At 40.8% G+C, this 24,861-nt stretch overlaps 2 protein-coding genes across 3 annotated transcripts in view; both read left to right on the top strand.

The window, feature by feature from the left end:
• The window catches only part of LOC141378071 (uncharacterized), a 502,199-nt gene that overhangs the window by 392,104 nt on the left and 85,234 nt on the right, over window positions 1-24,861 (top strand). The window lies entirely within an intron of this gene.
• The window catches only part of LOC101883025 (uncharacterized), a 44,756-nt gene continuing 26,627 nt past the window's right edge, over window positions 6,733-24,861 (top strand). For both annotated transcript variants that reach the window (XM_073925460.1, XM_021466890.3), the window contains exons 1-5: window positions 6,733-7,088; window positions 7,187-7,555; window positions 10,267-10,617; window positions 10,733-10,792; window positions 11,204-11,311. In XM_073925460.1, coding sequence (XP_073781561.1) covers window positions 7,052-7,088; window positions 7,187-7,555; window positions 10,267-10,617; window positions 10,733-10,792; window positions 11,204-11,311 — 925 coding nt within the window. In that variant the 5' untranslated portion in view covers window positions 6,733-7,051. The remainder of the gene's footprint in view (window positions 7,089-7,186; window positions 7,556-10,266; window positions 10,618-10,732; window positions 10,793-11,203; window positions 11,312-24,861) is intronic.

Here is a 24,861-nt window from a genome sequence, read left to right as displayed (position 1 = left end):
GGAATGTTTATGGTAATAGTTTATTAATTACAATATGATATAATAAAATATTGTCAAATATAATATAATATAACATAATTTAATAATATAATATAACATAATTTAATAATATAATATAATGATATAATATAATAATATAATATAATATGATATAATTATAATATAAGTTAATAAAATAATGATTTAATATAACTTAATATGATATAATATAATACAATACATAATATTATTTAATAAAATACTAATTTTATACAACTTAAATATAATATAATTTGATGTAATATAATAAATATAATTTACAGCACTAATTAAAATATTAAATAATGGTTCTAATAACAGTAATTTAATTACCGTTATTATTATAATAATAATTTTATTTCAGGTTGATTAGAATTTAATTACCAATATTTTCATTACCGGAATCATTAATTTAATTAGACTGATAAAAATCTAATTACCTGAATTATTAATTTAATTAGTCTGATAAAAATCTAATTACCGGAATTATTATTTTTTATTAAACCGATAAGAATCTAATTACCGGATCTATAAAGTTTATACAAAAGGGGCGGGGGCTTAAACCGGAAGTCCCGCCTTAGTGGGCGGGGCTACAATCCATCAAACTTTTTGACAGGAAGTGCCCCATAAGTCTCTCTCATCCCACACTGCGCATGCAGGTAAGGGCTGTGGCCAGAGGCGCTGGAACATTATAGCAGAGATGAAGCTAAAAATGCGTCTAAACACGGCTGTTTCCACAGAGCTTCGTCTGTTTCTGTATTTGGGATCCAAAGGACATGACACAAACACAGAAGTGCCTTTAGTTCAATATTAATTATGTTCCAGAGAATTATAAAACACACAGCAAGCATGATTTGACCAAACAGCTCCAGAATCTCTCCCAGTTCAGTGCTGGATTCGGCTAAAATCTCCTCAAAGCAGAAGTTGTAAGCTACAAGTAAGAGTTTTTATTTGTTAAAATTGATCATGACATGTACAGTGTCTAGCGTTAACGGTATGCTGTAGCAATGATGTAAACAATGTGAAATGCTGCTTTGCGGGCAAATGATTTAGCTACAAATTCATATTTATAAGTCAAACTGCTGTAAACACACACACACACTCCACCAGCACGGTCTCTTATGTGTATGCGTGACTGCACTGATTGTCTTCAGGCAGCTTTTCCATGTGTTTCACATCTCAGATAATTAAGTCGCAAAATATATGTGGATGATTCATATTACTTACACCTGCATATTCCGGATACACGTGTAAGACGTCATGTAACGCATAGAGTTAACAAAAAGTACAGATTAGCTTACCTGACTCGTGGTCGCAGCAGAATAATAAATCAAGGCTCAACAGGTAGCATATCACATCTTGTGCTTTATTCTTCTGTCACGATATATTACAGAAAATAACTTAATCCGAGCATCACAGAAAAAGTCCCGTGCACATGCGTTTGTTACAGAAAGTTCACACCACACACACATAGATGCACACACAGACGCTGTAAAATGAGCCGGACCCCATTTTCACTAGTTAGTTACAGACACTTGTCAGATTTTGTTTTAGAGAGCGGGCGGGAGGTTGACTGCATGTTTACACAGCAGAAAAGCGCGTGCTTTTACGGGCGTGACATGGAGCCGATCCGCCAATAGCAGCACATTATGACGATGACCAATCAGAGTCACTTAAGGGCGAGTCTTTTAGAGGAACTAGGAAATATGACAGTCTTTTTCATGTTAGCTGAGTAGTTGTGTATAATCAAAGTGAGATATATGAAAAAATACCCGTTTTCCTTCAAGTGAAACATGAGCCCACATTGCTTTGCATTTTATAAACACAACCAAGCCTTAAAATTACACTCTGGACCACCCCTTAAAAATGAAAACGCCTAATGATTGGCTACATTAACCATCAACTAAGGACACATAATAATCGAAAATTTATATTTTACACTACAATTTAAGTCCCTTTCATTAGTTGTCAATACTTTTCCTATTATTATCTCTTTATATTTTTTAACTAAATTATGTCATATTACTTTCTGGTAACCTTGGTTAGACTCGCTTCAGATGAGCATATTCCAGGAGATTCTGGGACGGTAGCTGCTGTGCAGTGATTTAGGCTTCGCCCAAGAGCAGCGGGATGACTCTTATCAGCCACTTGGCCCGCGGCCAGCCACACGCCACATCGTGGCCCGGGGTGAATGCCTGACATTTTTCATGTAATTCTGAAGTTGATAAAGTTACATGTTGTAAATCCAGCAGCTTTAATCTCTCTACTGCACAGGAAAACATGAAGGTGCACATCATCCATCAGAGATCAAATAATTGAATTATGAAATACATGTTCTTACTCATATCTGCAAATCAAAAATCATGCTAATAATTCAGGAGGGCTAATAATTCGAACTTCATCTATACATAAATCATTGGGCTGTGTTTTGTAACATTATGAACTTGATGCGCTGTAATGGAATCTTTTAAGTAGTAAGTAAGTAGTAAGTTTTAAATAATGGTCACATTACCAAAGGTGTGTCAGTAGGAAGTATTTAAAACTTACTAGTGAAATGTTAGCTAGGCAGTGGCGCAGTAAGTAGTGCTGTCACCTCACAGCAAGAAGGTTGCTGGGTCACTGGTTCGAACCTCGGCTCAGTTGGTGTTTCTGTGTGGAGTTTGCATGTTCTCCTCTGGGTGCTCCGGTTTCCCCCACAGTTCAAAGACATGCGGTACAGGTGAATTGGGTAGGCTAAATTGTCTGTAGTGTATGTGTGTGTGTGTGTGTGTGTGTGTGTGTGTCGTAACTGCCGTCGTGAACGCAGAAGGAGCCCAATGTGAAACAATTCAAGTGATGTGCCTAATTGCAACGCTGAAAACTGCGGTTAAGGACGCCATAAGAAGCGGCAAGATTTACACCCGCGGACGAAACGCTTTTCCTAAAAGAAATCACACAGCCGCTAACTTAACACACTTTGAACAATATACCCGTCCGCTCTCTGAACAGGAATGGATGTGTTTTCAGGCACAAGAAAAGGAGTTCAGAGAAACTCTGGACGTGAAATTAATGAGCGATAAACAAGTCATATTCTTTACCGGTAAAGATCCGCGTCATTGGACAAAATTAATATCCATCCTCTGTGGAGTATATTATAAGAACGGAACTTACACAATAGTGCACAAAGACGGACGGCCACTAGGCCTGCCTTTGTTGAAATATACAGCGAGAATTCTGAGAAAATTCCCTCTTTGTGGAGCATTCCCATTCGAATTTGAACAGCACACACTCACTGAATGGATAGATCACCAGCTGCGCTACATACGGAAAACTATTCAACCAGCGCTCAATAGAGCGACAAAATCCAGCAGAGCGAGAGAGTCAACTGAGGTGAGCCAAAATGAGCTCGTTTATCTCTGGAAACATCGTAGAGGTAAAGCCATTGACATCATCTTAAATAATAGTACTCACCCGATTCCTCCTCCTGCCATAAGTGATGTGTCTAAGGTATATGAATACTATGTTAAGAAGTGTGGACCGAGGCAGCAGCATCACCAGCGCGACAGCCCCCCATGGTGTGGCATCCTTGGCCCGGTTGATATCAACACACAGCCCAGAATTTCCAACTTCACCACAAATGAAATCACAGAAGTGCTTCTCAGCCTTCCCAACAACAAGGCTTGTGGAGCTGACGGGGTAACTTATGAAGTGCTTAAAGCGACAAAACACTTTACAGCAACGACGCTAACACAGATTTTCAATGTCTGCTTAATCAATGGAAAAGTTCCTGATTTGTGGAAAGGAGCCATCATCCACAGGATTCCCAAGAAAGACAACATTCCGGAAGACCCCTCCACCTGGAGGGATATATCACTGCTGCCCTCCATTTACAAGGTATTTATGAAATGCATTGTAAATCGTATTCTGCCTTGGCTTGTGGATTCTGGTATACTATCAACAAAGCAAAAAGCATATATAGAGAGGCAAGGAATGAACGAACATGTCTTCTGTTTGAAGACTGCTATTGATGACTTTAAACACGAGTCCTCACGCTTTTTTGCTGTGTTTCTTGACTTTCGGGATGCTTTTGGGTCTTTACCTCATAGTGAAATGATTCGCTCTCTTGAAGAGATAAAACTGCCAGAGCAGTACAGACTCATAATTAAGGATGTATATGAGAAATCCTTTATACAAGTAATGTGCGGACAGCAATTGACAAAACCCATAAAGCTTACAGTTGGAATTAAAACAGGCTGTCCTTGGAGCGCAGTGAATTTTATTCTAGCATTAAACCAATGGCTGAAATGGATCTGCCTCCTCGCCCCGCCCGATGTCATATCTCCGAATCCCGTCCAAGCCTACGCAGATGACGTCGTCTTAGTGTCAAGAGAGGAAAATGTCATTACCAATATGTTGTCAGACACTGACCGCTTTCTGCAGTGGTCTGGACTCGAGGTGAAGAACAGCAAGTGTGCAGTGTTTTATGAACGCCGATCCGGCGGCAACAGGTGGTACAGAGCCAAATATGACCATCCTCCTGTGTTCACAATCTCAGGAAATGCGATCAGAGTTTATGCCAGACATGAGACTTATAGTTACCTTGGACATAAATTTAACGTAGCTGGAGAATGGCAAGAACAACTGAATGAAATCTGCAATGAATATTTTAGCAGACTGGACAAAATAGATCGCTGTCCCCTACCAGCCTGTCTAAAACTTCAAGCAGTTCGTGAGATCGCTCTCTCCAAAATACAACATCTGTTTGCTAACGTACACATCTCAAAGAAAGCTTTAAAGCAAATGAATGATAAGGCTGTGCAGCTGGCGCGAAAATGGCTATGTCTTAATACACACACGACAAGAAGTATTTTATTCACTAATAAAACAGAGGGCGGACTCGGGTTTCCCAATATCGAGTGGATCTACACAGCTACTAGGATAAACCATCTATTGCACATGTTGAACAGCGATGACCCGACAGTACAAAGGCTAGCCCGGAGCTCACTCCTTCTGGATCTGGGTAAACGCAAGGTGCCATATGCAGCTGAAGGAGAACCAAGTTTCTTAGGATTCAGAAAGAAACTCAATGGTAGGCTGGATACAGCGTCTGTGGGATTTGGAGTGCGCTCAGACTGGCCGGACCTGAATGACTTGTGCAGCAGCAATAACATACAGCTGAGCTGGAGGAACACGAGCGGACAGCAGGTGAAAGTCAGCGATGAGGCGATCATGGACATTGATAACACATCTGCTGAAGCAACTTTAGATAATGGTGGAGAAAAGAAGGAGCTGAAGGGCAGGACGTGCAGGTATGAGATTCTCCAGCACTTTTACACACAGCAGCGCAGTTACTGGACTCATCTGCGGCTGCAGGGCAAACTGGCCTGCCTGCAGAGCGCGGATCACACAGTCTCACACACTGCGCTACACAACCCCGCTATTGACCACACTATTCTTAAGTTTGTCATTAGAGCTCGTTTACAAACACTTCCTACAAAGTTTAATCTGTCCGTGTGGTACCCGAAAAACCACGAGCCCTTTTGCTTATTACATAGCGATAGAACGGTGGAATCAACAGCGCACATAATGAACGGCTGCCCCGCGTTCAGAGGCATGTACATCACACGTCACGATCGCATTGTGAACATCACAGCTAAAGAGGTGGACAGAGTCAGTGTGCACAGTGCACTATACACTAACAAGACTGTACGAATGAACTGGTTTCCATCACTGAGCAGTAATGCACATGTTCTGAGTGCTGTCATTAGAGATTTTCCAAACACTCCTGATATTGTTGTTGTGAATGAAGTACTGAAAAACATTCTGATTATGGAAGTAGGCTGTTGTTTTGACTCATACATGGATCTGTGCTATTCAGAAAAAATGCTGAAATATCAACCATTAGTGAATGCTCTGAAAGTGTGTGGCTACAACACAAAGTTGGTGGTTTTAATTTACGGTAGCCTTGGGCATGTTCATAAACTGTGTGTGAGAGGACTACAAATTGCCGGACTCAGTAAAAAAAACTCTAAACAAATTGCAAAGTATTGTTCTGTATCTGCAATAATAGGCAGTCTTCATGTGTGGAGAAGACGATGCCATCTCTATCCTTAATCCATTTACTTAATAATGCACGTAGAATGGATTGAGTGTCTAGTGCCACGCAAAAGATCATCAATGGTTGCATGCTGCTTTTATTGTGAAACATTATGGGCTCCTTACGATTATTTGGATGCTGTGTTGTTTTAATAGTATTAGTCATTCCAAATAAAATGAATCAAATGTGTGTGTGTGTGTGTGTGTGTGTGTGTGTGTGAATGCGTGTGTGGATGTTTCCCAGAGATGAGTTGCAGCTGGAAGGGCATCTGCTGCGTAAAAACTTGCTGTTTAAGTTGACGGTTCATTCTACTGTGGCGACCCCGGATTAATAAATGTAAATGATTGAATGAATAGTGAAATGTTCAGTACATTGCCTAATAAGTCCTTTCAGTAAAGTCAACCTTAGTCTTTGAAAACAGCTCAGCCCTGAAGGCAGTCCATATGGTAATTTTTTGGAAGAAAATTTAGCCCAACATATAACAAAAGTGTACCAAAATGTTATATTTGTGAATCTATAATTTATTTATTTTAGATTTATGATGTATATCTCTTGAACACAAAATAACAGACTCTGTCTTAACTGTAATAACTGTCTTTTTATTTATTTATTTATTATTTATTTATTTTATTATATGATTGTTCTGAATATGACTGCAATATTTGCTGTAATGACACTTTAGTCCTAATACTGTAATATTTGCAGTTTGTTGTACAGCAGAATTCTTATTGATAAATGTGTAGTTTTAGACTAGCAGTTCAACAATTTCAAGGGAAGTATTCAAATAAGATTTATTTGAATGTGTTAGGTACTTCTCTTTGTGAAGAAAACTCTTCCCATCTGTGTTTTGTAACAGGAACAGGTGGTTTTTATTTGCTTATCAAGATCATTTCCTTTTAAAGGGCAAGAATGTACTGAGAACTGTAATATGCTTTAACACACAGGTGTGCCACTTCCATGAACATAATGCTGTTTGATCTACTTGCTGTCTTAGGTAAGTTTTATTTATTTATTTATTTATTTATTTTTTTACATTTTTCCTGGTAGAGGTATTTTTTTATCCAATAATTGATAATACTATTTTATTCTCAGGGATGTTGTCCCTCACAGGGGACTCTTCTCAGGGATGTTGTTCCTCTAGTCAAATATCTCAACAATATCACTTCATAAATATAACAAAGAACTGGACTGAGGCTCAGAGGTTTTGCCGTGAGAAGTACACTGGCCTGGTGACTGTGAAAAATGGAGATGAGACAAAGACCATAACTGATGTTTTAAATGATGTTTACATTGGACTTTACAGACAGGAGAGATTTAGTTGGCATTGGTGTATGCCAGACACTTTCTACAATGCAAAAACACTCCAAAATTGGAAAAAGGAACAACCAGATGAAAATAATAAAGGATTTGAAACTGGAACAAATAACTCTAATTCAGAAAGACAATTTGTTTGCTATACTGGTAGGTATATTCAATTACTAAATTTATAAATTAATAAGTTAAAATGACAATTCAATTACTAAAACTAATAGTTTTCTGAAATTTCTTCAGTAATCAACAACAACACTTAAATACAAACAAATAAATAAATTATGACACATTGCAATCAAAATTAAGCATTACCTCTTTCAAATAATTGGATAAATCTGTGAGTTTAATATTTAGCTGCTTTATGTCATTTCTTACCTCATTTTCAGAGATGGGAAGTAACCAAGTGCAAATACTTGTTTTTTTATTTTTCTGGTATCACTTTACACTGTACAAAATAGTTGTCAAAAGACAGGCAGCAGGGCTTCCAGAGAATTCACAAAATAACATGCAAAAAAAAAAAAAAAATGTAAAAATGCAAAACATACTTTACCGTCAAAATTCATTCAATTACAGTTTATTACTGTTTTGCATTTAAACTGAAAAAAAAAAAACCTGGTAATTACTGGCATTTTACTAATTATTACTGCAATTATACAGATTATTACTGTCATTTTACAAATTATTACTATAAATATATATTTTTATCATAATTATACAAATCAATCAATGTTATTTTAAAGATTATTACTGTAATAATTCAGGTTATTGATGCAATTGCAAATTAGTTAATGTGATTATAATGATTATTATTGTAATTATGCAGGTTATTACTGTAATTATACACATTAATTAATGTGATTATACAGATTAATTCATGTAATTATGCATGACATCTCTAAATATTCTATAAATTTTTAACATACTTTTAAAACAGAAAAAATAACAAACAACAATAACTATTGATTGCTGTTTTTATAAAACACTGTGAATATAACTATAAACTATAGTATAATTTGACTTTTTTTTTTTTTTTTTTTTGGATATGTAGGTTAAACTCCAGAACAATTTGTTTGAAAAAACACAAAATGTTATACATCTAATTTTTTATTTATTTAGTTTATTTTATTTTTTTTACTAAAACTAACTGACTGTGTGTGTAATCAGTCAGAATTAGAAACCTGGGTGTGTGAGGTGGATGCTGGGAGCTGTAGTTCATTAAAGTAGCGTGTGTGTGGCTTTCCAGCAATCCACAGCCACTAGATCACTGGTGATCGTAGCAATTAGCATTGCAACATTGTTAGTTGTAAAATAAACATTTTATAGTTTACAGTGCATGCATTATATACAGTCTACAAACAATAGCCTATTATTTGACATTAACCTCACTTTAATCTTCATATGATTACTATCTTCACTAAAAACAATTTGACTGACAGAATTTTTTTACAGGAATAATCTGTAAATAATAACGTAAAATGATGTGTTACTCTCTGAAATACAGAAAAAAACAAAAAAAACAAAAAAAGTAATACCAAAATAAAAGCAGTAACTGTAAATTTAATGTTAGAATTTTTATTACAGAAAATATCTGTAAAACAACAGGTTTTGCTGTGTACACTGCATACACTATAATAAAAAAGGAAAATTCTGTTTCTTGTCATTGTGCAATTTGAGCCTCTTTTTGATGCAATCTATCTATTCACTGCATGCTGCAGTGAATGACTTTTTTTTAACCAAGGCTATCACGCACATTATGTAGGCTAGTTTATGAAGATTATCATAAAAAGGCGATGATGACTACACAAATAAGACAGAGGGATTCAGCGAATTGAACATGACTGATGCTGCCCAGTTTACACAGTAATAAGACACATTTTGCTCGATCAGATCACAGGTAAATTAGAGAGACACATACCAGTTCAAAATATGCCATTTAAATGCTTAAGATTAGACTGTTTTGTCCATTTCCAATCACACTGCATGAGGAAAAAGTGCCTTTTTTTTGTAAAGACTATTTATTTTCTTATTTATTTATTTAAGCATAAGAAAAAAGAACAATATATTTTGGACAGAATTCAATGTAAAATGTAAGACATCATTTATAATGTCTTAATTATTTATAAAGATACATTTATGTTTAGAGTGTATAACCATGAGTGGCAGCTGTTGTTTTTGATCAATCAACCACAAAACTACATGCTAAACACTGTGAGTTTGCGTCAGGACGATGACACTAGGCTGACTTTTTGAGCAATCTTGGTGAATATTACAGGGTGTAATGCTGCTTTGCTACTTTCATAAACTTGGCAATAAATATTTTACATAAAAATTTGAAATGCAAGTTATTTTGTTTTAATGTATCAATATCCCCTCACTATCCATTAGCTTAGTCTGATTTATCAGGGGTTGCTACATCGGAATGAGCCACCAAATATTCCAGCATTTGTTGTAAGCAGCGGATGCCCTTCCAGCCACAACTCAGTACTCGGAAACCCATACACACTTACATTCACATATGCACTTATATACTACGACCAATTTAGTTCATCTATTCATCTATACTGCATGTCTTTGGACTGTAGGGGAAACCGGATATTTACCTAGCTCGTGATACTAAAACACATAGTAGTAATGGATTTTTATTTAAGTACAGTTGAGGCTGTACTTCTTTATATTTACTGGAGTACAAAAGTGTAATTAGTATTTCAACTTTTACCACAGTCATTTTAAATGAGTATCTGTACTTCTACTTGAGTAAAGAATGTGTGTACTTTTGCCATCTCTGCTGATTTTGTTTTGTATATCAGAAATGATGACTACTGCAGACTATTTTCAAATTTGCTTGTGCATTTTTTCCATAGCAAGAAACAACACGCAAATCCAGATTGAGAAGAGGGAATTCAAGAGAGGTGCTCAACAAAGTTGCAAAAACTTTACAGATTTAAAAAATTCCTCAATCAGCTTAGAAAACTCCATTTTAATTGTTCTGAAAAACTACAACTGGGGTTTTATAACAAATGATGTGTGGATTGGACTGTTTAAAGATGACTGCTTGTGGTTGGATCAGAACAACTCTTGCTTCTGTGCCTGTAGTTTGAGTCCAGAAAAACACAACAACAGCAGTTCAAACAAATGTAAATGGATTGTAAATGAAAAAAGTATAAGGAATGAAGCTCAATGCAACGAAAATTTACCCTTCATCTGTTATGATGGTACGCTAAATCACTTTATGCTTAGCAGCTTTTTAATTTTCATAATAAAGATAAAAAATTTATTTTACTGCATTTCTGTGTAATATGTTGTGTCATTATTCTGCCTTCTTTATAGATCTAAAACGAACTGCTACGCCAGATCCATTGCCAACACCAACTGCTGGAGAGAATATAAGTATTGTGCATCTCCTAAATGTACACATTAACTCACAAAAATGTAGAATGTAAAATTACTCAGTTATAATCACAATAATAATAATAATAATAATAATAAATAATAAAATATAATTAAAAAACAAGAACAGCTTAGCTAACTCTGTTGAGTTGAAAGGATTGTTTTAGTAAGTCATTTTGAATAAATGCAAGCATCTCCTAAATGAATAAATTTGAATTTAATGTAAGTAACATTATTACATTTAACAGCTACAAAATACCTTTAAAAAATATTTTATCATACAAATAACCACAAATATTTTTATAGAAGTTGTTACAGAATAATATTCCTTGCAAAGCCATTATTTATCATTTTAGCAAAAGCTTTAATTATTTATGTGAATTATTAACTTATAATTTATTACTAATACAGCCACTTCTGGAACAACAACACAGCAGCACAAACCAAACCAAAACGCAATCGAGAGGGAACATGCAAACAGTCAAACAACCCAAATACTCCCAACAGGTCAAGAACAAGGTGAGAAATTTTATCTCTTTTAATATCTGTTGTTTTCTTATTTGAATTTATGCAAAAGTTAGCTACAATGTTCATAAGTGTCTCTCTCTCTCTCTCTCTCTCTCTCTCTCTCTCTCTCTCTGTGTGTGTGTGTATGTGTGAGAGAGAGAGAAATTTTAAAATTTGAATACACCTTTATTTAATACAAAATTTTAATCTACAACATGTTTCATTAATTGAAACAAAACACATTTCCAAATCACACAATATTTTCATCAAAAATCAATACATTATTTTCAACCCAACACAACATTTGTTTTTACACTCCACATGCCTTCAAACTTGTGTAACTCATTCATTGACCAATAAAAATTAAAATCATGCCTTATTCTTGCTCTTATAAGCCCTTTAAAAATCAGTTCAACTTTATGATTGGTCTCATACAAAATCTTGTGCCTCCTACTCATGTATGTTGCCATTTTTGCTTGTCCTAAAATAAAATTTAACAGACGCCCTTTTCTTTTTTCTTTATTTCCATATTTAAAACCAAACACAAACACAGTTTTTGTAAACGTCTCATCAACGGAAAGCAAAATAACCTCCAATAAATTGAATAAAAACCCAGTCTTTCACAATGCATAAAACAATGAAAAATTGTCTCTCTTTCATCACAAAAAGGACATTTATCATGCACAGTTGGATTCAGTATTGAAATAAAAGTATTGACTGCAATAATACACTTTAACATCCGGCACTGAAGATCTCCAACATTTTTAGTCAACGGTGGCTTGTAAACTGAACTCCAAACAGGCATAACATCACTATCAACATTTAAATGCTCTCTCCATGGTGTATCGACACATTGTAATTTTTCTTGGTTTGTAACTTTTATACAAATCTTATACAAAATCTTTCCTCCCAATGAATTAAAAACAATGTCTTTTGAAATCTTTAAACTCTCCATTCCTGAAGGATTTTGTTGTATGACCAAACTTGGAAACGAATCCATTATATTTGGCACTGTTTGTAATGATAAAAAGTTCCAGTCTTTTTGACTCAGTGTTTCTCTTAGTTTTTTTGAGCAATAAATGAACTTTTCTTGTTGATCTCCTATTTAGTCTTTGAGCGACTGTATCGGCATTGTCTAAATTTTCCCAGCCACTTCTATTAAGTTCATAATTTTTGTCATTTTTGCATTAAAAAGCAAATGTTTTAAACCAGGTATTTTATCAACCAAAAGGTCCAAGCGAGTGCCATTTATTAGTGGTTCTTCCAAAAACCAATATAAAGATTTATGAGACAACATTCTTTTATTCTTCACTAAACGCCAGGCTCTTCTAACACTCTCATAGAAAGGAGATATACACTTTAAATCAAATTTAGAACAGTTCAACAAAAAAAGTTTCTTTCCAAAACCCCATCCACCAACTTTACGTAAAAGACAACTCGTTATGCTAGTCCAACACACATCTGATTTATATAGAAATTTTTGTACAAATTGTAACCTAAAAGCTGCTTTTCTACTCATCAAATCAATAATATCTTGTCCACCTTCTTCTTTTGGAAGGTATACCACAGCTCTAGGTACCCAATGTAATTTAATCCCCCAAAAAATTATCAATTTGGCTTGTATTTTTTTTCTAAAATTCCAGCAGGTGGCTCTAAAACGGATAGTTTATGTCATAAAGAGGATGCAACTAAATTATTTATAATTAAGGCTCTCCCCCTAAAAGACATTTTTAAAATAACCATTCCCATCTTTCTAGTCTTCCATCAACAATATCACATATATTTTCCCAATTGCTTCATCCCAAGTAAATGCCCAAATATTTTAATGTATTCTTTGACCAACTCATTCCATCTGGCAAAAACAATATTTCTCTTTCCCATTGTCCTACAAGACAAGCTGCACTTTCCCCCTAATTAATTCTTGCAGATGAAAACTTGCCATAACTAGTCACAATATCAACCAACTTATTTACATAATTTTGGGCATTAAAAGCACCATTATATCATCAGCAGACCGTTTTACTAGTGAAAAGAGATTTTAACATTTAAAACCTTCCAATTCTCTTCTTTTTATTTAGCAAAGGTTCTAAAGTTATTGAATAGAGCATCCCTGATGATGCACAACCCTGACATATTCCTCTATTAATTTTTAAAGGAGTAGACAAACCACCATTGATTTTTAGTATACTTCCAACATCACTATATAACACCTTAATCATGTCAATTTAAACAATTGGGAATCCAAATGCCTCAAAAGTGTTCCATAAAAACTTATGTTCGACCCAATCAAATGCTTTTTCCTGGTCTAGAGTCATAAAGCCCACCTTCAATCCAAAGATTTTAGAAACTTTAAACACATCTCTGATCAATGATATGTTGTTCACTATTGACCTGTTGGGCATACAATAAGATTGATCTATATGAATTACCTGTCCCATTACTTCTTCTAGTCTGTTGGCCAAAGTTTTTGATAAAATCTTGTAGTCAGTGCATAACAAGGCCACTGGTCTCCAGTTTTTAATCTCCTTGAGGTCACCTTTCTTTGGGAGTAGTGTTAAGACTGCTCTCCTGCAACTTACAGGCAGTTTTCCTTTACTCAAGCTGTTGCTTATGTAACCGTACTCTCTTTTGCTCTGTGTTGTGTAGTTAAGGATGAGAGGACACCATTTTGAGTCTGCACAGAGAATGTTATTATGACAGATCGGCAGCATCAGCTCATTACATTAAATGTACACTCCTTGGTTTAAGGGTAAAGGTGAAAAAGAGAAAAAGCCATTGAAAGACGGAGGAAACAAGCGAGAGGCGCCGCAGAAGGATGCGAAGACAGGAAAGGAAAAGAGAAAACTAGCTCTCACAATTACAAAAATCAGCATGTGAACAGTGACAATCCACATATTACATTGTCAAAATAAAAATCATAAATGCATACCGGGGGTCCGTTCTTTGTACCTCGCTTAAATGATCTAAGATGATTTGGCAGATCCTGGATCTTTTAATCTTGGTAACTGATCTCTCGCTAATTTGGTTCTTCAAACAAGTTCGCGAATCAGATTAGAATGTCTGGATAAACTGATCAGAGATCGCTGCGTGTGTTGTGAAGGACTGATCTATAGATCCTCGAAATCATGATCAGCAATGTAACGATTGGCTGACGGCACAGCAGCGTAATGACATCATCTGATTAAAATTCAATTATCCATGTGAGCAAAATTACATCAAATTAGCAGTAAACAGTTTGTTAAATATGTCACGCAATAACCTTCCACAATTGTTGTGAGCTGCAGGCTTTACACTTTCATGTGTTAAGAGTAATCATCATATTTTAATGCATATCAATGTATTTAGTTCTACATTTAGAAAATATTTTCTTTCTTATAGAAGCTTTTTTTTAAATCGGTGTAAATAATAACTGGTTGTTTTCAAAAGCATTTTGATATTGGTAAAGGCATCTGCAACTTTTGTGAAGCATCAAATCACTGGCATATTAACTATAAAAACATGTTTGTGACTGCAAAAATGTATTACTGCTTTTTTAAAAAGTCACATATTCTGCATTTCTATTATACACAATTTGTACTAAAGCGATCTAAAAAGTTTATATCAATGTTTTCTCTTTGCACCACCAGGTGGCAGTCTTTGTACTTTCATTTCAAGGGTGCAGATTGCATAAGTTTTATTAATATGTATAACTTTATTTATTTTATTAATAACTATAACTTTATATATATAGTAAAAAAATATTTACTATTTTCCCAAGTGTATATAACTACTACTGTAAGTATATATCAGAATTCAGTACATACTTTCTGTATAATCTTTGCTTGAACTGAGCCGATCTAATCCTGTTTATTTGAATTGAACCTGCGACCTGATCAGGTTTGACCTAGCAGAACTGTTGCTATGACAACAACTCTCGGATCAGCTTTGAAGAACGAAACGATCCTGGATTGTGTCAAATCGTCAATATACAAATCCAGCTAACTGAGTAATCCCTGTAGGAAGAATGGACCCCTGCGCAGAGAGTGTTATTATGACAGATTGGCAGCATCAGCTCATTACATTAAATGTACACTGTCAACAAAAATAACATTCTACAATATAATATAAATAAATAAGTAAATAAAAAAGTAAATATAACAAATTATTAAAATTAAACTTAAATATTTATTTGTGTTTGTGTTAATTAAGACCAGAGCCAAGTTCAATATGGAACAGGTAGCGCATACCTCCTTAGTTCAAGGTAAAGGTGGAAAAGACCTCTCAAATAATAGTCCAACAGGTATGGCTGCTTGGACTATACCACCTTGATGTTAACCCAAGGGGGGGAGAAGAGGTGAAACCACTGTCAATTTACAGACTCTTTTTACATTTATATTGTGAACACAAAACAATTTTAAATTAACAGCATGTAAACAGGAGGAAAATATAGTGAAATCAATATATCCAAAATAATCCTGTTACACTTAACACCTCTAACAAGTCGTCTCCCAAGAAGGACCAGTAAGCTTTGTAAAACTCAGCAGCCAATCTAGGCCTGGGGATTTACCTTTCTTCATACTTTGCAATGCCTTGAAAAGTTCCTCTGTAGTTAGAGGACACACAAGGTCAGCACATGACTCCTTAGTCACTTGTGGGAGATCTACAAGAAACTGATTAATTGACTGGTCCTCCACAGGCATATAGCTCTTTATAAAAACCCACAGCCCTTTTTTGAATATCAGAATCCATAGTCAAATCTGTTCCATCCACTGACCGTAAGCACTGAATATTTTTTCTTTGGCCATTTCTGTTTTCCAAACTAAAGAAGAATTTGGACAGGGAATCCATTTCAGAAATATTCCAAAATCTCTACCTAACCAACGCTCCTTGAGCTCTATTGTCCAACAGATTGGCTAGTTAATTTTTTTTTCTTAAGTATTTGCATGTGACCTTGACCTCTGGGAACTTCACTCAGAAACGTTCGAGGTTACAGAAGTAACCCTTCGTTCCCCGAGGAGGGGAACGGAAGTGCCATGAATGGGAGGATTCGGATCAGAAGCCGCTTATCTGGAGAGTATTGAACGGGCCAATGAATGAAATTAATTGGCAGCGTAAGCTTGCGCAGGTGTGCGACATCTGCAATTATCTCAGCATATAAGCACACCTGAAGCCAGCAGACGCCATCCTTTTAAGCTGAAGAGACTTTCAAACAGCTAAGGGACAGTCATTATGGCGACGGAATATGGCACTTCCGTTCCCCTCCTCAGGGAACGAAGGGTTACTTCTGTAACCTCGAACGTTCCCCTTCGGTTGGGGAACTTCAGTGCCATGAATGGGAGAATATGGAAAGCGCCATAATGACTGCACCTTACCAACACCCCCGATGAGGAGATAGTCAAGCAAGCGTGACGCACCCACATCATGGGGGGCGCGGTCCTCCAACGTGTCCCTGGCCCTAATTTATCCTACTTCAACAGAAGTTTTACGGATTTAGATATATTTTTTGGGAAGTCGTGAGCATCTAGATAATTCTAGGAAATACGACAGTACGTTGGGAAGCGTGCAATCCCGATAGGGAGGACGCTGCGGAGGCCATCCGTTACCCAAGGGGGGGATAGATGGCAGAATTTACCTATGGACTAGCCCTAAAAAGGGGGAGTACGCATAGCAAAGAGTGGTTAGCGGAGAGGGAAGACACGGGTCCGCCCAGGGGGGGGACTTTACCGTGGCGGAATAAGCATATGGGATCGCCTAGTGGGGATCACGCATAGCAGGCACCTATACCCAAAACGCGGGCTGACCAGCGGGCAGACCTACAACGTAGTGGGCCAGCAAGTGACTCCTCCGCTGAGTCAGTGCTGGGGGCCACGGAGGAATCTGCAGGGCTCACCTGACGGGGAACTTTACGGACAGATAAAAAAGGTGCACGTACCTCCGTGTTAGGGAGAATGGCGCAGCAAGCGTGTTTCAACACCCTACCGAGTTGTCTCCTCAATCACCAAAGGGTTACCTAATACCCTTGAGGAAACCGGCTCCACTCGCAGATTGTAAAACCTTGCAAATGTGTTGGGTGTCGCCCAGCCCGCAGCTCTACAGATGTCTGTTAGAGAGGCGCCGCGTGCACGCGCCCAAGAGGATGCAACGCTCCGAGTGGAGTGTGCACGTACTCCCGGGGGACACGGCTGACCTCGACTCGAATAAGCGAGTGAAATGGCATCCACAATCCAGTGGGATAATCTTTGTTTCGATACGGCACTTCCCTGCTGCCGACCGCCATAACAGACAAAGAGCTGCTCAGATGATCTAAAATTCTGAGTACGGTCCACATAAATGCGCAGAGCGCGAACTGGACAAAGTAAAGAAAGGGCTGGGTCTGCCTCCTCCGGGGGCAGCGCTTGCAGGTTCACTACCTGATCTCTAAAGGGGGTGGTAGGAACCTTGGGCACATAACCGGGGCGGGGTCTCAGGATAACGTGAGAGTAATCCGGCCCGAATTCCAGGCACGAGTCACTGACCGAAAATGCCTCCAGGTCCCCGACCCTCTTGATGGAGGCCAACGCAACCAGCAGAGCTGTCTTCAGGGACAGAAATCTTAGAGATACTGATTCGAGTGGCTCAAAGGGATCGGATCGCAGACTCGTGAGAACGAGGGCGAGATCCCAAGAGGGCATGAGAGGGGGGCGAGATGGATTAATTCGCCTAGCACCCCTAAGGAACTGGATGACCAGGTTATGCTTTCCCACGGTGCCGCCAGCTACCGCGCTATGATAAGCGGAGATGGCGGCCACGTAAACCTTGAGAGTGGAGGGCGACAGCCTGCTGTCCAACTTCTCTTGAAGGAAAGAGAGCACAACACTAATCTGGCAATTTCGGGGGTCTTCTCTGCGAGAGACGCACCATTCAGTGAATAGACTCCACTTCAGGGCGTAGGCGCGCCTCGTGGAGGGGGCTCTAGCCTGAGTGATGGTATTAACCACCGCAGTCGGTAGGTTACCTAAGTCTTCCTCGCGTCTAGGGACCACACGTGGAGGTTCCAAAGATCGGGGCGAGGGTGCCAGATGGTGCCCTGTCCCTGAGAGAGTAGGTCCTCTCTCAAAGGGATCCGCCAGGGGAGGGCCGTCGCGAGGAGTGAGAGCTCTGATATCCAGGTCCGGTTGGGCCAAAGGGGCGCAACTAGCAGAACCTGTTCCTCGTCCTCCCTGACCTTGCACAGAAACTGCGCGAGCAGGCTCACTGGGGGAAACGCATACTTGCGCATGCCCCGAGGCCAGCTGTGGGCCAGTGCATCCGTGCCGAGAGAGCCCTCGGTCAGGGAAAAAAACAACTGGCAGTGAGCGTTCTCGGGGGAAGCAAACAGATCGATCTGGGCCTCCCCGAATCGCGCCCATATCAGCTGAACAGACTCGGGGTGGAGTCTCCATTCTCCAGGGCGTAACAGCTGTCGTGAGAGCGCATCGGCTGCACGATTGAGCGTGCCTGGGACGTGAATGGCGCGCAGCGATTTCAGCCGCGGGTGACTCCAGAGGAGCAGACGGCGGGCGAGCTGAGACATGCGGCGAGAGCGCATACCCCCCATGCGGTTGATATACGCCGCCGCCGCCGTACTGTCCGTCCTGACAAGCACGTGTTGCCGCTCCAGCACCGGTAAAAAGCGGTGGAGAGCGAGGAACACTGCCAACAGCTCTAGGCGATTGATTTGCCAATGCAGCTGGGCACCCTTCCAGAGGCCCGCAGCCGCATGCCCGCGACACACGGCCCCCCAACCCGTGTTGGAAGCGTCTGTTGAAACAACAACATGGCTGGACGCCTGTCCTAGAGGCACACCGGCCTGTAGGAACGAGGGGTCGTTCCAAGGGCTGAGGGCGCGGCGACACAGCGCAGTAACCGAGACCCGGTGTGTGCCCGCGTGCCATGCGCGTCTGGGGACCCGATCGTGAAGCCAGTGCTGAAGTGGTCTCATATGGAGCAACCCGAGCGGCGTGACGGCGGCTGCGGATGCCATATGCCCCAGGAGCCTCTGAAGAACTTCAGTGGGACCACTAGTTTGCGGTCGAGCTCCCTCAGACAGTTCAGCAACAGGCGAGCGCGTTCCTCGGAGAGGTGCGCTACCATGGTGATCGAGTCCAGCTCCATCCCGAGAAAAGAAATCCTCTGCACGGGGGCGAGTTTGCTCTTTTCTCGGTTGACCTGAAGCCCCAGTAGGCGGAGATGCCGAAGCACCTCGTCCCTGTGCATAATCAATTGCTCCCGCGAGTGGGCTAAAATCAGCCAGTCGTCGAGATAACTGAGTATGCGAATGCCCACGAGCCGAAGGGGCGCTAGGGCACCCTCCGCGAGTTTGGTGAAGACCCGCGGAGACAGAGAGAGCCCGAAGGGGAGGACCTTGTACTGCCACGCTCGACCCTCGAACGCAAACCGCAGAAATTGGCGGTGGCGTGGAAGAATGGAGACATGGAAATACGCGTCCTTCAGGTCTATGGCTGCAAACCAATCCCGAGGACGAACGCATTGGAGAATGTGCCTCTGCGTGAGCATTCTGAACGGCAGCTTGTGCAGACAGCGGTTCAAAACGCGCAGATCTAGGATTGGCCGTGACCCACCGCTCTTTTTGGGTACGATGAAGTATGGGCTGTAAAACCCACTCTCCATCTCGGCTGGAGGAACCGGCTCGATTGCACCCTTCGCCAGGAGGGCAGCAATCTCCTCTCGCAAGACAGGGGCGGACAGGGGGTTGACCCTGGAGAAATACACACCCGTAAACTTGGGGGGCCGTTTCGCGAACTGAATCGCGTAACCGAGTCTGATTGTGCGTATGAGCCACCGCGAGGGGCTGGCCCGCGCTAACCAGGCAGGCAGAGCCCTCGCTAATGGAGTCATCGCTACAATCGCTGACGTACCAGCGGTGGGGCAGCGCGGAGTGGGTGTGCTGATCCGGGAAGCACGAGGGTCCCGCGGAAAAGCTGGAGGAGAGCGATTCGCTCTGGCTCCGCACCCTGACTCCGGAGAGGGGGCTGGAGGGCTGAGGGAAGGGAGACCGTCCCCCCCAGCGCTCGTGAGCCACTGGCGAAGCACGTAGAGTCTGCGAGCCGGAAGGCAGCGCGTCCCGGACTGGCAGAACTCGTGCAGTCACATCCGGGGAAGGGAAAAAGTGCTCTTTTACTGATGTTTTGGTGGCACTGAAAAGTACCGTTGTTATCGGGGCCCCGCCCTCCAGCGGGGAAAGAGCAAGTTTCCTCTTCTCCGGATGGCTTGTCTCAGGGACGCTTCGCGGTCCGTTTACCGGACTTAACGGCGCCCTGGGCAGGAGGGGCTGCCTGCTTTCGAGGTGAACGCTGCGCCCGCTTGGCCGGAGGCGCAGGCGGGGGCGGGGCAGCACTCGTTGGCGGGCGCCCTCGGCGAGGAACAGCGGAGGTGGATGGCTCGGCGGGCAGAGCGGGCTTACGGCCACGCCGATAGATGACATTGCCCATCGCATCCGACTGCTCTTTCACCGCCTTGAATTCCTGGGTGAATTCACCGACGGTGTCGCCGAACAGGCCAGCCTGGGATATGGGCGAGTCAAGAAAGCGAACTTTGTCAACGTCGCGCATATCGGCCAGGTTTAGCCAGAGGTGGCGTTCCTGAACCACAAGTGTGGACATCGTCCTCCCCAGCGCACACGCGGCGGACTTAGTAGTCCGAAGAGCATAGTCGGTCGCGGTGCGCAGCTCATGTAATAAGCTTGGGTTGGACCCGCCCTCGTGCAGCTCGGCCAGCGCCTGCGCTTGGTAGCGCTGGTAGGTGGCCATCGCGTGCAAAGCAGAAGCAGCCTGGCCCGCAGCCTTATAAGCTCTGGCTCCGAGGGAGGCAGACAACCTACAGGCTTTGGACGGGAGGCGGGGCAAACCCCGCCACGTAGAGGCGCCGCGCGGACAAAGATTGACCGCGATAGCGCGCTCCACTGACGGGATCGCCTCATACCCCCTGGCAGCTCCGCCGTCAAGGGCGGTGAGGGCGGAGGCACTCGCAGCACGGGCAGAGAAAGGTGCCCTCCAGGACTGCGTGAGCCTACTGTGCACTTCCGGGAAGAAGGGGACGAGAGGCTTCGAAAGCTTCGCCTTCTGGTCCTCTACGTAGCACCCATCTAGTCGGTCCGGCCGCGGAGCTGGGGGATAAACCATCTCCAACCCCACGGCCGAAGCAGCCCGGGAAAGCACGGCTAACATGTCCGCTTCAGGATCCGATTTGACAGCGCTCACCTGCCCGGAGGGGGCGAGCGGGTCCGGATCTTCGTCGGACAGTGAAAGCCCACCCTCCGATGCCGCGGAGGACATCTGATCTCCGGTGTCAGCGAGTGTGAGAGCTACCATCTGGTTAGACGGATCACTCTCACCACCCGAAGCTTGGATGGAGCGCCGTGAGGAGCGAGAGGTCCGCGAGCCCGTGGGCGGCGGATTAGCTCCCGCTGAAACCCTCAGATCTGCCCGAGCGCCCGCTGCTTTTTTAGAACAGGAGGCAACTGGGGTGGCTCGCTCTCTTGCGAAAGTTAGCCGCGATCTTAGCTGTGCAACGGTCATGGCATCGCAATGACGACATGAACCGCCCGCGAGCACCGCATTAACATGCTGGACCCCCAAACATGCAATGCAGTGATCGTGTCCATCATCCGGAGACAGGAAACCCCCGCATCCAGAAACGCACAGTCGGAGCGCCATCCTGAAAAGGACGTGCTGCACGACTGTGTTGCTCTTTTAGGAAAGTTGCAACTATACGCACCGCTCTGGAGGACCGGACCCAAAGAACCGCAGGCAAGGGAGTAACCCAGCTCGACCGTCTGCCACCGCGAAGACCCACTCTGGACCGGGAGACACACTCGTTCGCTTTGAAGTGCTGATCAGCAAGAGGAACCCTCATCGACTCACTCAGAAAGGATCTGAAGCGAAAAGGATGGCGTCTGCTGGCTTCAGGTGTGCTTATATGCTGAGATAATTGCAGATGTCGCACACCTGCGCAAGCTTACGCTGCCAATTAATTTCATTCATTGGCCCGTTCAATACTCTCCAGATAAGCGGCTTCTGATCCGAATCCTCCCATTCATGGCACTGAAGTTCCCCAACCGAAGGGGAACTGAAGTTCAGCAATATCTTTTTCTAATGTTTTTTATGTTTTGTATGATATACTTAGTGACATTAGAAGTTTACTGCTATTAAAGTTCTTGTATTTTTAATTTGCCAATATCCCACTATTGCTGTATGGAAGTATAATTGCATTTTTGAGTTCTTCACTCTAACCAAAAAGAAAATAAACATTTTCTAAAAAATAGCATCTTCAATCAATGTACTATTAAAGTGCCAATATGCACTCTTATATTTTACAGATTTAATATACATGCAAACTTCAACCATAGAGTGATCAGAGCAACCAACAGGATAAATATCACAAGATTTAAAACACTGCAACTGATACGTAAAGCAATAAAAAAATATCTAACTTGGCCAATGAAACATAATTTTCCTTAATATGGAACCATGTGTATTGTTTTTCATTAAAAATAAAATTCCTCCAAATATCACAAAGTTGGTGGAATTTCATTATATGTAACAATTTCTGTCTTGACGCTGCATGAGGTTGAATGTGATTTCTATCAATGTCATAACCTGTGCAATCAAAATCACCCGCAAGTAATACAATATTTCCTACTTCACATTGCTTAAGATTGTTAGACAGTGTCTCTAAAAACAACATCCTTTCTATTGGTTTAACAGGAGCATAAACATTTATTAATTCCATAGTAATGTTTTCAAATTTTACAACCAGTTTAAGCACTCTACCTTCTATTATTTCAAGAGTCACAAGATATTGGTAAGAAACTTTTAGAAAACAACACAGCTATCCCAGCACTAACAGCAGTCTTGTGACTAAAATAAATATTTCCTTCCAAAGCCCTTTTGCCAATCAACTTCATCCTCTTTTGTACAGTGAGTTTCTTGTAAAAACACAATGTCTATCTGTTTTAATTTAATTAAATCATATATATGCTTCCTCTTTTTTATATTTCTTTTCCCATTAACATTAAGTGATGCAATGATGTAACTTTTGCACATTTTTTTAAACCTATATACTTCTTGATTTGACAAGCATTCTTCATTTTTTTACTTCATTTGAAATTTTGCTGAATCAATAAACATATATATATTAGGAAAAAAAGTCTATCGCCACAATATTTCTCATCCCTTTTGTACGCTGTAATAATTTTTTTATTCCTTCAAGGATATAACCACTTTCGTCTTGCTTATCATCTTGCATTGCTCCAATTCTTGCTCACTTTCTGAATCGGACATCTCAGAGCTCTGTATGTTTTCCTCATTTTGTGTCTTTTTCTTTGACTTCTCTGTTTTTTCACAGAAATTAGATTTTCTTTTCATTGCTGGTACTTTAAATAGATTTTCTTCTTCTCTAAAGAAATCATTTTCCACCTCATTAATCTCAACTTCCATTACTTCATTATTTGTTGGTTCTGCTGTTTCTCCATTTTTTTCCCTTATCCTTTTTCCACAACACTGTCTGGATTTTCATTAATCACTTTGTGTTTTTCTGCAGTAATATCCTGATTTTTATCTTGATTTAGAGAAACATTTGTGTTTGTTATGCTTGCTCCATTTACTCGTTTGGGACAAACGTGCACTAAATGCCCCTCTCTTCTGCAGCCATAACACTTCATATTTTCAGTCGTTGCAAAGATCACATATTCAAACCCATCTACTCTGAATTTTTAAGCAGCATTTATTTTTTCTAGGTCTGACCAAAAAAATTATGTCAACTTGCAGAAACTACATGCTTTAGCAACGGATAATTGCAACCTAGTGGAATTTTCTTTATTGCAGACGCGAACTGTCCATACCATCACGTTGCAATGCTTCATCACTGATAAACGGAGGTACATTAGAGAGCAAAACTTTTCTCGCTGGATTAACAAGCAGAAAGACTTTAGCAAAACCATCATTTAGTACTCAACCACTTTCAACAATTTCCTTAACATTTTCATCTTTATCCAGGAACACCACAACCGTGCCATTCATCCTAGATGCCGATCTAATACTATCATGACCAACAACCTCAGCTATCGCCAAAACAACCTTTTCGACAAGACATTCAGCTCCGACTGGCACTTTTAAACCGTGCCGCCAGCTGAGATGCTCCAGACTGGCATTCTCGACCATCATCAAAGCCGCCAGTTACAAACTGGCATCTCCAATCAGATCCCTTTCCCTTTTTCAGTGCTTTGTGACTATATACCAGGTAGAAACAGTGACACAGCAAAACGATTAAAGTGAAAAGGTGTAAATTCACCAAACCTTAAGATGAGGAAATACAAAAGATTCCACAGCCTCTCTCCGTGTGTCACACTCGCTCCACATTCGTCCACATATGCGCACGAGAGAGAGAGAGAGAGAGAGAGAGAGAGAGATCATTTAAAAACATAAAATTGTTTTAAATTAAAAAAAATCATCATGTACAACACATAGAACTTCATTAATACACCAGCATTCATAAAATCCAGTTACATTATTTGTTAAGCTGTAATACGCAGATTCACTTTTATT

This window comes from Danio rerio, chromosome 16, assembly GCF_049306965.1.
Source record: "Danio rerio strain Tuebingen ecotype United States chromosome 16, GRCz12tu, whole genome shotgun sequence".
Lineage (NCBI taxonomy): Eukaryota > Metazoa > Chordata > Actinopteri > Cypriniformes > Danionidae > Danio > Danio rerio.
This window is presented reverse-complemented; position numbering and strand designations above follow the sequence as displayed.